This window comes from Podarcis raffonei, chromosome 1, assembly GCF_027172205.1.
Source record: "Podarcis raffonei isolate rPodRaf1 chromosome 1, rPodRaf1.pri, whole genome shotgun sequence".
NCBI classification, from domain to species: Eukaryota; Metazoa; Chordata; class Lepidosauria; order Squamata; family Lacertidae; genus Podarcis; species Podarcis raffonei.
In genome coordinates, this window is record NC_070602.1 from 83495773 (window position 1) to 83507855 (window position 12083).

Below are 12083 nucleotides of genomic sequence, written 5' to 3' on the forward strand. Positions count from 1 at the left end.
ACCTTATGCTGCCAACTGTCATCTATAATAAAGGGTTACAGTTTTAATATGTCATAACCTTTTGTTCAATACTGCCTATTTCACCAGAAGCATACTGAGGTCTGGAAAGTGTGTGTTTGCTTACACACACGTACACACAACCCACACACTGATGAAAAGGAGTCTTAAAAAGCAAGGCAAAGAAAATGGAAGAGACACAATACATTATCAGAAAGACAGTAGTAGTTTTTTTCAGAGGGATGAAGGTTGTTGCTTGAGATCTCCACTTAAGAGTATGTACACTTATCACAATTCTGCCACTGGTAAGCAAGTTTTATAGCAGTTTTGAAAACTTTTATAGCAGTTTCAAAACAGTTGAATAAAAGAAATATATAGAAAGTGATTCTTCGCTCATATTCCTTTCGAACTTTTAAAATTGGTCTGATTCAGTCTCTGTTCTTGCTGCAACAAAGTGACATGGTTACTCTGCAGAGCCTGTAGTCTCTTGCTGCAGAAACAGCTGTGAGAACCATTGCAAAGTCTTATCACTCCCCCCCCCCCAGCCACCCATCGAGTTTTACATTCATCCTGGTAGCTCTCACACTCCACATAAGGTTGGGGACTAATAGTCAAGCTCTAATGTCATTACACTTCACATGTAATCACATCATTAGCATTCATGGAATTAATTAATTTAATACACATTTTAATAAATAAAAATACTGTTTATACCTACTGTAATTGTAGAAATAAAGAACATGACTATACAAAGACGTATCTACACGTTAGGCCCTTAACATTGCCAAAATTTTCTTGTTTCAGCCACAGAGTTTATACAGGTGTAAATAACATTCTGTAGCCAAGGGATCAGTGCCCCTTTCCCAAGCTTCAATTTTATTTGGAACTGTGGCATGTGGGGAAATGGTTAAATATTCTTTCCTCCTCCCCTGGCTGCATCTCCAGTCATGATTGCCTTCCCCCTCCTCAATTGCAATTTAGGGTGGAAAATAAAATAAATGGGTATAAAGGCAGCACCATTTGGAAAAGGGAGGGTTGATTAAACTGATAAGAGTGGGTTCCTAGAGAGGGGAGATGGACCATAGAGAAGGAAATGGTTAGAGCACAATCTATGGAGGCCATTACCAAACTGTAGGCTGGAAGAGCTGGATTATGGGTTACCTACGCCTGAGGAAACGGAGCAGCTGTTCCATTGTGAGAAAAAGTAATGGAAGCTGACTTTTTGATCAGTGGCATGCAAAAGCCCTGTTAAAAACAAGTCAACTCTATGCTCAGCATAGAGGCAGTTCCAGAAGATGGGGAATTTGCAATCACAATTCCTATACAAACAAAACAGACAACTTGATAGATAAAAACAAACTATTGCTCTCTCAGCCTTATTGAAGTGACATGTGCACTGGACTGGGTCTTTTCCCCCAACCCCATGAAATCTGTTTCAATCATGACAAATTTTGATTTACCATATTTTTCGCCCTATAGGACGCACTTTTCCCCTCCAAAAATGAAGGGGAAATGTGTTCCCCCCAGGCGCGCAAGGCTTGCGGGCGGCAGCCTGCAGTGCGGAGCACGGGGCACCCTCCGGAGGACGCCACGTGCTTCGCGCAGGTGTCCGCAAGCCTTGCGCGCCCGGGGGAACTCTCCCCGGCACGCAAGGCTTGTGGGCGGCAGCCTGCAGCGCGGAGCACGGGGCGCCATCCGGAGGACGTCCCGTGCTTTGTGCAGGTGTCCGCAAGCCTTGCGTGCCCGGGAGAGTTCCCCCGGGCTGGGGTCGGGGGAAGCTCAGGCTTCCCCTGCCCCAGCCCCGCGGCTGGGGGGGGGGAAATAATTTTTTTTAATTCATTTCTCCCCTCCCCAAAATGAGGTGCGTCCTATGGGCCAGTGTGCCCTATAGGGCGAAAAATATGGTATATGTCTGAGCCAGCAATATAATTATTGTATTTACAAGTAGTACATTGTAACAGACCACTTCATTACAAACCCGGGGCCTGAAATTCATCAGAATGCTGTCTCTAACTGCAATCCTGTCTCAACCAAGCTATCTGGCTGTGCATGCTTCTTAGAGACTCTCTTGGGCAGCTGCTGCGCTGTATTCCTGGCATTCTTCCCGTCTCCTCTCAGAGGCTGAGACGGGCTGGTGGTAACCAGAGCTCTTGTGGCAGCTGAGCTGCTCAGATTTCCCGCTGGCTAAAGTGCATATAGAAGAACAGGGCTGGAATAAACCAGAAGGTCAACTCTCCAACCTCCCACACCAAGGCACAATCCCTCCACCCTTCAGCCTCCCATAGGGCTTGGCAACTCTTTGTTTGGATCAGTGAATGCTCTGGCAGCATTTCTGCTGGGATTCCGAGGGCTAATTCACACTTTAAAAGTACCGGATTCTCAATGGCAGAATACACATGCAACATTGGGTTCTGGGAAAGGATCAGGTACCATTTCTGTGTTCAGGGCATGGAAATCCAGCCTCTAAAATGCACACAATCTGCTTGCAATTAAGACTTCATCATATTTTTATGTTGCTGTTTAAACTAGAATTGTGTGTGTGTGAGAGAGAGAGAGAGATCGTTCAAAAGGTGACCTCTGTATTTTGAAGCCAGACTGGACAGCTCCCAGCTGCAGGGAAAATTAAAGGTGTGGTTTGAGAGCAGGGCGTATCCAAATAATGCCCCCCCTTTTTTATGTTCTGAAAGTGCTGTGGTTTCCTAGAGCTAATAGCTAGCTCAACCTATGAGCACTTGTAGAACTGAAATTATTCAGTCTCTTTCCCAGCTGACAGAGTGGCTTCTGTGGCCTCGTAGCTTTCAATCATCTATCTGCTAAGGTGGCAAGGAAATGAGTCTTAATAATGGAAAGGTCTGCACCCGAAAGTTTTCTGGTCCTGCAGTCCAGCTTGATGTCCAGAGGCCTCCATAGTCACTGTGTGATGAGAGGGCTCCTTCCTACTTTACCTCCACTTCTCCCTGTGTGTCTTAATTCCATGTGGTTTGATTCTCCCAAGTATTGTCATGGTATGGGAACCTGGTGACCTCTGTACAAAGACAAGGTCTTTTGTGCCGTCCGACACATATACGTTTAGAAATAGATTTGCCCAGCGTAGCCGCTAATTTTGGTACCAGCTAAAATAGCAGTTCCCAACATGGCTGGTGAATCTCAAGCGTAAGCGTGTGACACGGGTGGGAATAGCTTTTTCCTTCTCTAGTGCAGTTGTTGCCCTGACTGTTAGGGGAGGGTTCTGCATGTGCTGCTCCCCTACAGCAGCAGAGTATGAGGAAAGGGTCCCCCCCCCCCCCGTTTAGGTCTTCTGACAGACTACAGTGCATGTACAAAGAAAGTAGGGTTGCATATGCTGTCCCCATTCAGCCTCTCTGTGTTAGGCTGACTGTACAGATTCTACAAATGCTGAACATACACACAGCTCCCTCCCTGCAACTATCGGGAATCCTGAGGTTCCACATGATCAGTTTGGGAGACTGAGAGTGGACTGCCCTTTGGAAGGGCTGCCCTTTGGAAGGCTGTAGCTCAGTGGCTAGAGCATCTGCTTTGCATGATCCCTGAACCCACGTTGAATCCCCAGCATCTTCAGGTAGGGCTGGGAATGTCCCCTGTCTGAATCCTAAAGAGCTGTTGCCAGTCAGTGTAGTGACAATTTTGAGTTAGATGCAACATTGGCCTGGCTTGGTATAAAGCTACTTCCTGTGTTCCATCTGAAAATGACCAACGTCTAGAGGTAAAGTGAGGGCTGCATGCCTCTCACAGTGCTGCTGGCGAAGTGGAAAAGGGCAAAGTTTCCCTAAGGCCACATTCACACCATACATTTAAAGCACTACGATACCACTTTAAATAGTCATGGCTTGCTTCCCCCAAAGAATTATGGGAGGTGTCATTTGCTAAGGCCCCCAGGCATGGCCAAACTTGGCCCTCCAGCTGTTTTGGGACTACAATTCCCATCATCCCTGACCACTGGTCCTGTTAGCTAGGGATGATGGGAGTTGTAGTCCCAAAACAACTGGAGGGCCAAGTTTGGCCATGCCTAGCTAAGGGTGCTGAGGGTTGTTAGGATGCCCCACTCCCCTCCCAGAGCTACAATTCCCAGAGTGGTTAAACTATAGATCCCTCTTCACAGGGAACTCTGGCACTGTAGCTCTGGGAGGGGAACGGGTTCTCCTCTCAGAACCCATAACAAACTACAGCTCCCAGAATTCTTTTGGGGAAGCCATTTCTGATTAACGTGGCATCAAAATGCTTCAAATGTATGGTGTGAATGTGGCCTAAGAGAGTTAAGAACTCTGCATCCCTTTAAATTAGATTAGGTATGAGGGACAGTGGATATGCCTCAGGTTACTGCTGCCCGAGGTGAGACATTTCTGAAGGATGGAGCAGCTGCGTTACTGCAAGGCACTTCATCGGAGGTGAAGTGGCTTATAGTGCTGCTGTGTGAGGGAAGGTTTTTTCCTCTTTGCCTCCCCGCTGCCAGAGTATGAGAATTTGGTTACAAAACTGGAGGATTTTGAAACTCTGTCTTAATGGACCAAAACTGATAATCTGACAGCTCAGTTCCAGGTATGGCTGGCTTAGAAGATAAGAAGTGCTTCTCCCCGCCCCCAGTGCTGTGGGTTAACACACACATAGTATCTCAGTAAGGGAGAGTGTGATGGTGAAGAGTTTCTCTTAGTTTACTTTTACTTTGCATGATGAATATCTTTTCTGTGGGTCAAAGGAAATGCCTCACCCTTCCATCTGTTGCCGTGGAACTGGAGGTAAACAAAAGGGTGTGGGTTTAGTTTCAGATAGCCAAAGCATAAAATGAGAAACCAAAACAAAGAAGCATATATATATATATCCACACAGAGGCAATAACCTTTTACTTTGTAAAGTAATGCATTTATAGTTGAAGGTTTTGTCTTATCTAGGTATATCTTCTATATTTTTGGGGTGCTCCCCTCCTCGACTTTGGATTGAATACCACATTACTGACTAGTTTCGGACTGGGGGGGACAGACCCCTGAAAGATTAAAATGCATTAAAGATTTAAAAAATTAAAATCGGGTTGTGTTCCAAAGAGGGTGACCAGAATGGAGAAGGCTGGGTGTATTTTGCCTGGAGAAGATTACGGGGGGACATGATAGCAGTTTTCAAATACCCGGAGGGCTATCACACAGAAGATGGAGTAGACTTGTTCTCTGTTGCTCCAGAGGGTGGAAATTGCAAGGAAGCAGATTTCAGCTAAGCATTAGGAGACATGTCCTGATGCAGTAAAAGCTGTTGGGACAGTGGAGCAGACTTGTCTTAGGAGATGGTGGACTATTTCTTCACTACTTAAGCAGAGGCCGGACAGCCATCGGCCAGACTCTGAGTGGAGTGCACTAGAAGTCCTCCAAGTTCCCTGCCAAGTCTGTGGTTCTAGAGCAGGACTGGACAACCTCTGTGGCCCTCCAGAGGGTTGCTGGGACTTCAAATCCCATCACTCCCAGTCTGGATTGCTAACAGAGGTGATGGGCGTTGTACTTCAGCAACATCTGGAGAGCCACTGGTTCCCCCATGCCTATTCTAGAGGGTAAAATTTGACTTGTCACCTCAGTAAGCCCTAAAAGCACTGGCATTATGAACAGACCAGTTTTGCTAATGTGATATAAATGGAGCATTAGTGCCACTGGCTACTGATGGAGAGGAAATGTAGGAGAGGTGCTAATGATGTCACAACAGATGATTCCATTTCCTTTCCCCTGTTCAATCTCTCTCCATTCATAGGTGACTTATGGGAAAGCGTGACAGAGTAACACTTTCCAGAAAGCCAGAATAAGATATACTCCCGCTTAGTTGGCTCCAAGGCAGTTGTTGGGGCAGATAATCAGGGTGTTGACTGCACTGAGAGCATGTAAGGCGCCAAGTCTCCCAGCTGCTGCTGATTACTCTGACGCGACTGTCGCGCAGGCTGCCGCATTTTGGCAACCCCTCCCAGAACCTTTAGTAGGGGAGAGATTTTTGCCACCCTGGTCCAGCTCAGGGCACATTTCTCTGCTGTGTGAGTCTTATCTTGCACACGCTCATGGGCTGGGTTTGCTCTCTGCCTTCTTCTCCCCAGGTAACATGCTGCTCTGCCTGTCGCCAGCCTGGCTCTCAAAGGCACCATCAGAATCCCACCCGGGAGAGTCGTCCTTGCTGGTCTTCAAGGCCGTGACCTTTGAACTCGGCGGCCGCACAACCCTGGAAGAGTTTGCACCCCCGCGCCGTGTCACCTACTTCACTGGCTGCTTTGGGCCCTGCAAGGTGCAGGGCCAGTCGGCAGCAGAACTGGCCCGAGACCTCGACTGCCCCACGGGGGGCTCAGGGGAGCTAGCTCGCCTGCTGGAGGACAAGCTCCTGACCCGCCAGCTGATGGACCAGCAGGCATGCGTGGCTGTGCCCCCCACCCTGGCCTTCACCTTCAAGCGCCCGCTGCCTCTGCGAAGTGTGACAGAGGAGCAGCGTGTCCGCATGGTGGAGCTGAGCGGCCGTGAGGGGCAGGACAACCTGCTGCAGGAGGAAATAGCAGCCTTCCTGCAGAGTGGCGCCATGGAGTCCTATAGCCAGGTGAGGAGCCCTGAACCTGAGATGGAAAGCTACAAACAGGAGGTTTGGAAAGGTGCGTTATTATATGGCAAGAGCAGTGCACTTCTGTATCCGGGGCAGGGGTCGCCAACTGATGGCCCTCCCATCAGCCCCAACTAGCATGGCCAGTTATCAGGGTGGGTGCAACTTGCAGTAAAGCAGCATGTGGAGGGCCTCAGGTTCCTCACTCCTGGAGTTTGAGCCAAGATAATCCTCTGAGCCTAAGTGTTGTCTCTATTGTGCTTCCTATAGGTGGTGGTAAAACCATCAGGCTGGCGCTGGAACGGAGCCCAAGCTGTGTCATTCCATGCTAAGTCAGAACAGGGATGCGTCCTTCAAGCTGTCCTCACGCTGCTGGAGACCCTGGAAGAGGAAGAGAGCATTTTGCTGGAGGCCTTCATTCCCACTGCTCATGTGGTCCGGCCTGGCCCTCCTGACACGAACGGCTCCCCATGTAAGGGATATATTTTCATCCCTTCTCACTGAGGTCGGTCCACATAATGAACTGTCCTCCAAATTAGCGCCCACAATTATGATTGTCTCCATAAGCGAGTCTCTCCCACTGACTGCTTCATGTCATCTCTTGCCCACTCAAGAGCATTTGAAAGAGTTGCCTCGCACCAGCTATTTCCTGATGGGATCAAAGTGGGCAAAAGATGGCATGGGCAGGTTGGGGAAGCTACCATATTGGAATCTGATAATCCTTCAGGAGCATGTTGCATTGCTGATTGTACTCCAGACTTTGGGCCTCTTCTGATGACCTGTTTACTGAACATTAATCCCAAATTGCTTGCACAAAGCTTATGCAGAGGTTTGATTACATCTGGTCTTTATTGACAAGTGTTCTGAGTTGTGTATGGGGTGGTTATACATCAAGGGCAATTTGTCCTGCATTCATCCCCGATTGGCATTTGGGGTATTTACATGTCTTTCCACCGGTCATTTGTTTATCCCGCACTGTCACTTTCCAAACCACAGAAAGTATTTCTTTTAAAAGTGCATTTGTTGTGCTAAGCCAATAGAGCCCTTTGGTACCTTGTAAACGTGCAAGGCTAAAGTTCCAGCATGCACTTGAATCCCTCCTGCAAAATGATGACACTCTGGAGGCACCCCTTCTTCTTTTCACTCCCCTCCACATGCCCCACTCCTATCAATTTGCCTCTCTGATATATTCTATCTCCCTCTCCCTCCCTCTCCTACATCTCCGATTCCAGGCAATTCATCTCCACAGCCCAATCTAGCAGTCCGAATATGCGCTGTTGTCTGCAGATCCCGAAAAGACCAGCCTCTACTGAGCAAGGTAACCAAAGCCCAGAGCTCCACTACAGATTGGGGGAAGAAATCCCAAGGAATCCTCACTGGCAGAAAAATTGTAGCCCTGTACTGTAGTCCGTTCCTCTTACCTGTTTTCAGGGGAATAAATTGTTGGTTGAGGGCAAGGAAATAAGTGGCTCTGCCCAGTTTTAAACTGTTTTGTGGGGAAGACACACAAACACTGATTGGTATTGGTAGATTTGGGTGATCTTTCAACTCCAAAGTAATGTCTTGTTTGGAACCAGGGTAGCTTATTTTATCAACTGTCCCACTCACAGTCTCTAACCTTCACCTGGAAAGACTCCAGAAATCATAGATCATGGCACAAAATCCCACAGACACCTTGCATGCACACAACCATAACCCACTGTATGAACAGAAGAAAGTAGAGCAATTCCAGTTTGGACTGTTGGTATGGAGATGTTAAGACTAACTGGAGGAACAGATGCTTGAATGACAGCAGCCCAGAGAGACTGCATGCATTTTTTTGGCTCTCTTTCAGGTGGTGTGTGGTGTGGGCCGGGCAGATAAGCCCCTGAAGCACCAGGCCACAGTGCCCCAGACTTTGGAGAGCAGCCTGCGTCAGTGGGGACTAAAGGATGAGGCCCAGATTGCAGCCATTCATGCCCAGATAAAGCAGAAGGCTGAAGCAGCCATGAAGGCCTTCATGGACATGGAAGCTGGCCTGTCAGTTGAGCAACGAGGTGGTCGCCGAGCACAAACCGACATCATTGGTGAGTTACCCTGTCAAGTCATTACGGAGGCTGCTTCTAAGACACTGTGGGGCCCTGCACTTTCGATGCCCAGAATAGCATGAGGCTCTCAGCGTTCCTCAAGCCCAGTCTCCATCAGCTGTGGGGCAGCAGTGCAAAGCAGCTGCACTTAGCTATGCACCAGCAAGCAAAACTCAATTTTAATCAGCTATGGGGAAGTCCTTGCCAAGCCCTTGTGTTCAGAAATCCTTGCACTGGCAGAATGATTGGCAAAGTGTGGTGCTGAATTCCTCCTTTTGAACCAGTGGCAGGTTGGGACCCTGAAATCCCACAACCCCAGAGATGCATACACCTTTTTGTTCCGGCCTCTGATGTGGACATGAAACTGTCTTAAGTAATGATTCCCCAATATCTTCAGTGTATGTTTCTGGTAGTGCAAGAACCAATCCCTTAAGTTTCTGCAGCACAGTGATGGAGCCTGAGTTGCTATTGTGGAAACTTCTGCTGTAATGCCTTTTGTGAACTCTTTGCCTCAATAAAATTCTTGAGCAACAGGTTCCTATGGCAATCATTCTTCCTAAAACCAAACAAAAAAATGACAAACCCAGTTGCTGCCCCTTAGTTATGTTTTGATCTCATTGACCAGCTTATCAGAAACCATTAATTCTCATTTAGATTTATTTCCCACTGTATGACGTGTACTGTACTAAACTTTTTCATCCTCTCACTCACTGCCTGATGGCAGTGGCCTGCAGATGTACAAAAGCTGCATGCACACTCTTCTTCCCTTGCTTATTTTATTTATTGATTTCTCACCCCTTGACCATTCTGACTGGGGCTAATGGGAGTTGGAGTCTAACAACATCTGGAGGACCACAGGTTCCCCATACTTGGATTAATCCATTGTTCTTAGTGCACCTTTGAGGTTTCTTCTCTTTCATTCCTTTTCTGTCTTTATGACACATTTGACCCAATAGTTCATTTCGATGAGAGGTGTTCCCCATTGGCCCAATGTCTAATCCTCCAGCCTTTACGGAATGAGGGGCTGGTCCAGCTGCTCCTAGGAAGAGGGTTGTTTCCAGCTGCCAACCTCTAAGGCAAGAGAGCCAGCAGCAGCTGCAAATTTGGCCTGACAGCAGGCAAGGAAACTGGCGTGGCGAGAGGTACAGCAGCAGCGGCACATCTCAGTGTGTGCAGCAGTACAGTGGTACCTCGGGTTAAGTACTTAATTTGTTCCAGAGGTCCGTACTTAACTTGAAACTGTTCTTAACCTGAGGCACCACTTTAGCTAATGGGGCCTCCTGCTGCAGCCATGCTGCCGGAGCACAATTTCTGTTCCTGAAGCAAAGTTCTTAACCTGAAGCACTATTTCTGGGTTAGCAGAGTCTGTAACCTGAAGCATATGTAACCTGAAGCGTATGTAACCCAAGGTACCACTGTAGTGAAAAGTGCAAATTCCACATTAGGAATTATTAGGGAAGGAATTAAAAATAAAATAAATTTTTGGAGGCTAATTCTGTCATGTTGGCCCTGTAAAAAGCACCATGTTCAGAAAGCAGGGTGGGATGCTCAGTTATCAGATCCTAGTGGGGGACAGAAGAGTACTGCTGCCTTGATGGTTTCCTGTGGGGAGGCGTGTGGTTGGCAATCCATGTGAAATGGGATGCTGGATGAGGTGGACCTTTTGAGCAGATCCTACCAGGGCTGCTCATACGTATAATGAAGGAGCTCTTACTTCAGTGGGGTTATTTGTTCCATCAACTCACCCTTGGGATTCGGCTAATGGTTGAGCTGACCAGAAGTTCAGTGATCTTCAGCCACATGTTCTTGATTGACAGGGCCTCCTTTGCTTCTCCTTTCTCCAGGTGTGGATTTTCTCCTAAGCTCAGAGGAACAGGTGCTGCAGCTGGTGGCCCTGGAGATGAACTCGCAGCTGTGCCTAGAGACCTGCTCCGTCTTCGAGTCCATGGGCCGGGTGGTGGGGGCTCCAGCGGGCGAGGCAGCACGCCCCCTGGTGGAGACGATGATGCGTCGCGCGCAGTGCCACCTGATGGAGGGCAAACACGTGTTGGTCATTGGGGCCGGCGGAGTCAGCAAAAAGTTCGTCTGGGAGGCAGCCAGGGACTACGGGCTAAAAGTAAGATGCGGAAACCGGAGCCATGCAGCCCCCCACAGGCTGCAGGATGGACTAACTAGAGCAGCACCCCCCTAAAGCCCCCGTCCATATAATATAAACTTTATGGGTGCCATCTAAGCACAGAGAGGGGAGAAAGGCACAGCCCCCCTGCCAATCAAAAGGGCTCACCATTGTGCTATGCACTTACGCCAGTGGAGCTGGCCTGCTTGCTGCATTGCTGCTCCCCGGTCATGCTATTCTTGAGGCTGGCCATCTTATCAGGATTACTTCGAGCAGGGCATCGGACAGCCCAGTCTGGAACCAAGTTTTAAGTTGGACGAGTCACTGGGGATGGAAGTGAGTCCTTGAGGATTTCAGGCGTAGCCAGGTCTGCTGCTTTCTTAACCACATCTTGCCTCCATTTAAAAATGGTAGGAAGCAAACATGAGGCACGACTGCTGTGCAGGTTCTGGATCCCCAAGTTCCCAGTCTGCCAAGCAGCACTTGCTTCCTTGTTCCTGGCCTTCTATAGCAGCCAGGAGGCTTCAGAGGCTGAAGCTTCTTCTGTCACTGCTTCTCCACCACAGTGTGCAGCTGTTTAAAGTCACAGGCTAAAGGAAATGGGATGGGAGCCTTACAGCTGAGGCAGCAGGGATACATAAAAAGAGCTTTTTCAATGAAATACCCCTGCTTTGCCTCTCCCATCCCTTGTATCATTATTTATTAGACTTATTAGTCACTTGTTAACTAAAGGTCTCCAAGTGACTTTCATTCTTACCTTCCTAAACATTGTAGTTTTGTGGCTTCTCCAAACTCAGAAGAGAAACCCTGTTCCGTTCTGGGTGCTGGGACATAACTGTGCTGGTTATTGTCTGCTTTGGAGGACATGGGTGTACAGTGCAGTTTCAAGAATGAACTGGGTTATCCTGTTTCCAGGACCTCTAGATTACCTTTGGAGCCACAAAGGGGCCCCCCTCTGAATAGGCGGGAGACTGACAAGCAGAATAGATATGGGGATAGCGTGGGGAGGGGTGGTGGTGATGTTGTAATGAAATGAAAACTAAATTGGTAGGAGGAGACAGCTGGCGGTTTAGCCAGCAGCAACTAGTCCCATTTTTCTTTCAAAAGCCCAAGTGCCTTGATGCCAGTTTATTCCTCTGAGGGCTGAATTTGCCCCTGTTGGAGTCTTGCTGCCATTTTGCAGTTCAGACCCTGAACAAAACATGTTGACCAGAGACTATGTCAACGGCTACGGTCTTCACAATGGGACAGTCTGTATGCTTTACTCTCCTGGAAAATGGCTGTGCTCTGGAGTTACTTTAAAGTGGTGGTGGGGGGGGAGCCTGCTTGGATGTCCC

General features: G+C 48.3%; 1 protein-coding gene across 5 annotated transcripts in view; it reads left to right on the forward strand.

The window, feature by feature from the left end:
* CARNS1 (carnosine synthase 1) overlaps window positions 1–12083 on the forward strand; it is a 32835-nt gene that overhangs the window by 16832 nt on the left and 3920 nt on the right. For all 5 annotated transcript variants that reach the window (XM_053399842.1, XM_053399872.1, XM_053399836.1 and 2 more), the window contains 5 exons: window positions 6077–6564; window positions 6835–7036; window positions 7797–7882; window positions 8399–8630; window positions 10475–10746. In XM_053399842.1, coding sequence (XP_053255817.1) covers window positions 6077–6564; window positions 6835–7036; window positions 7797–7882; window positions 8399–8630; window positions 10475–10746 — 1280 coding nt within the window. The remainder of the gene's footprint in view (window positions 1–6076; window positions 6565–6834; window positions 7037–7796; window positions 7883–8398; window positions 8631–10474; window positions 10747–12083) is intronic.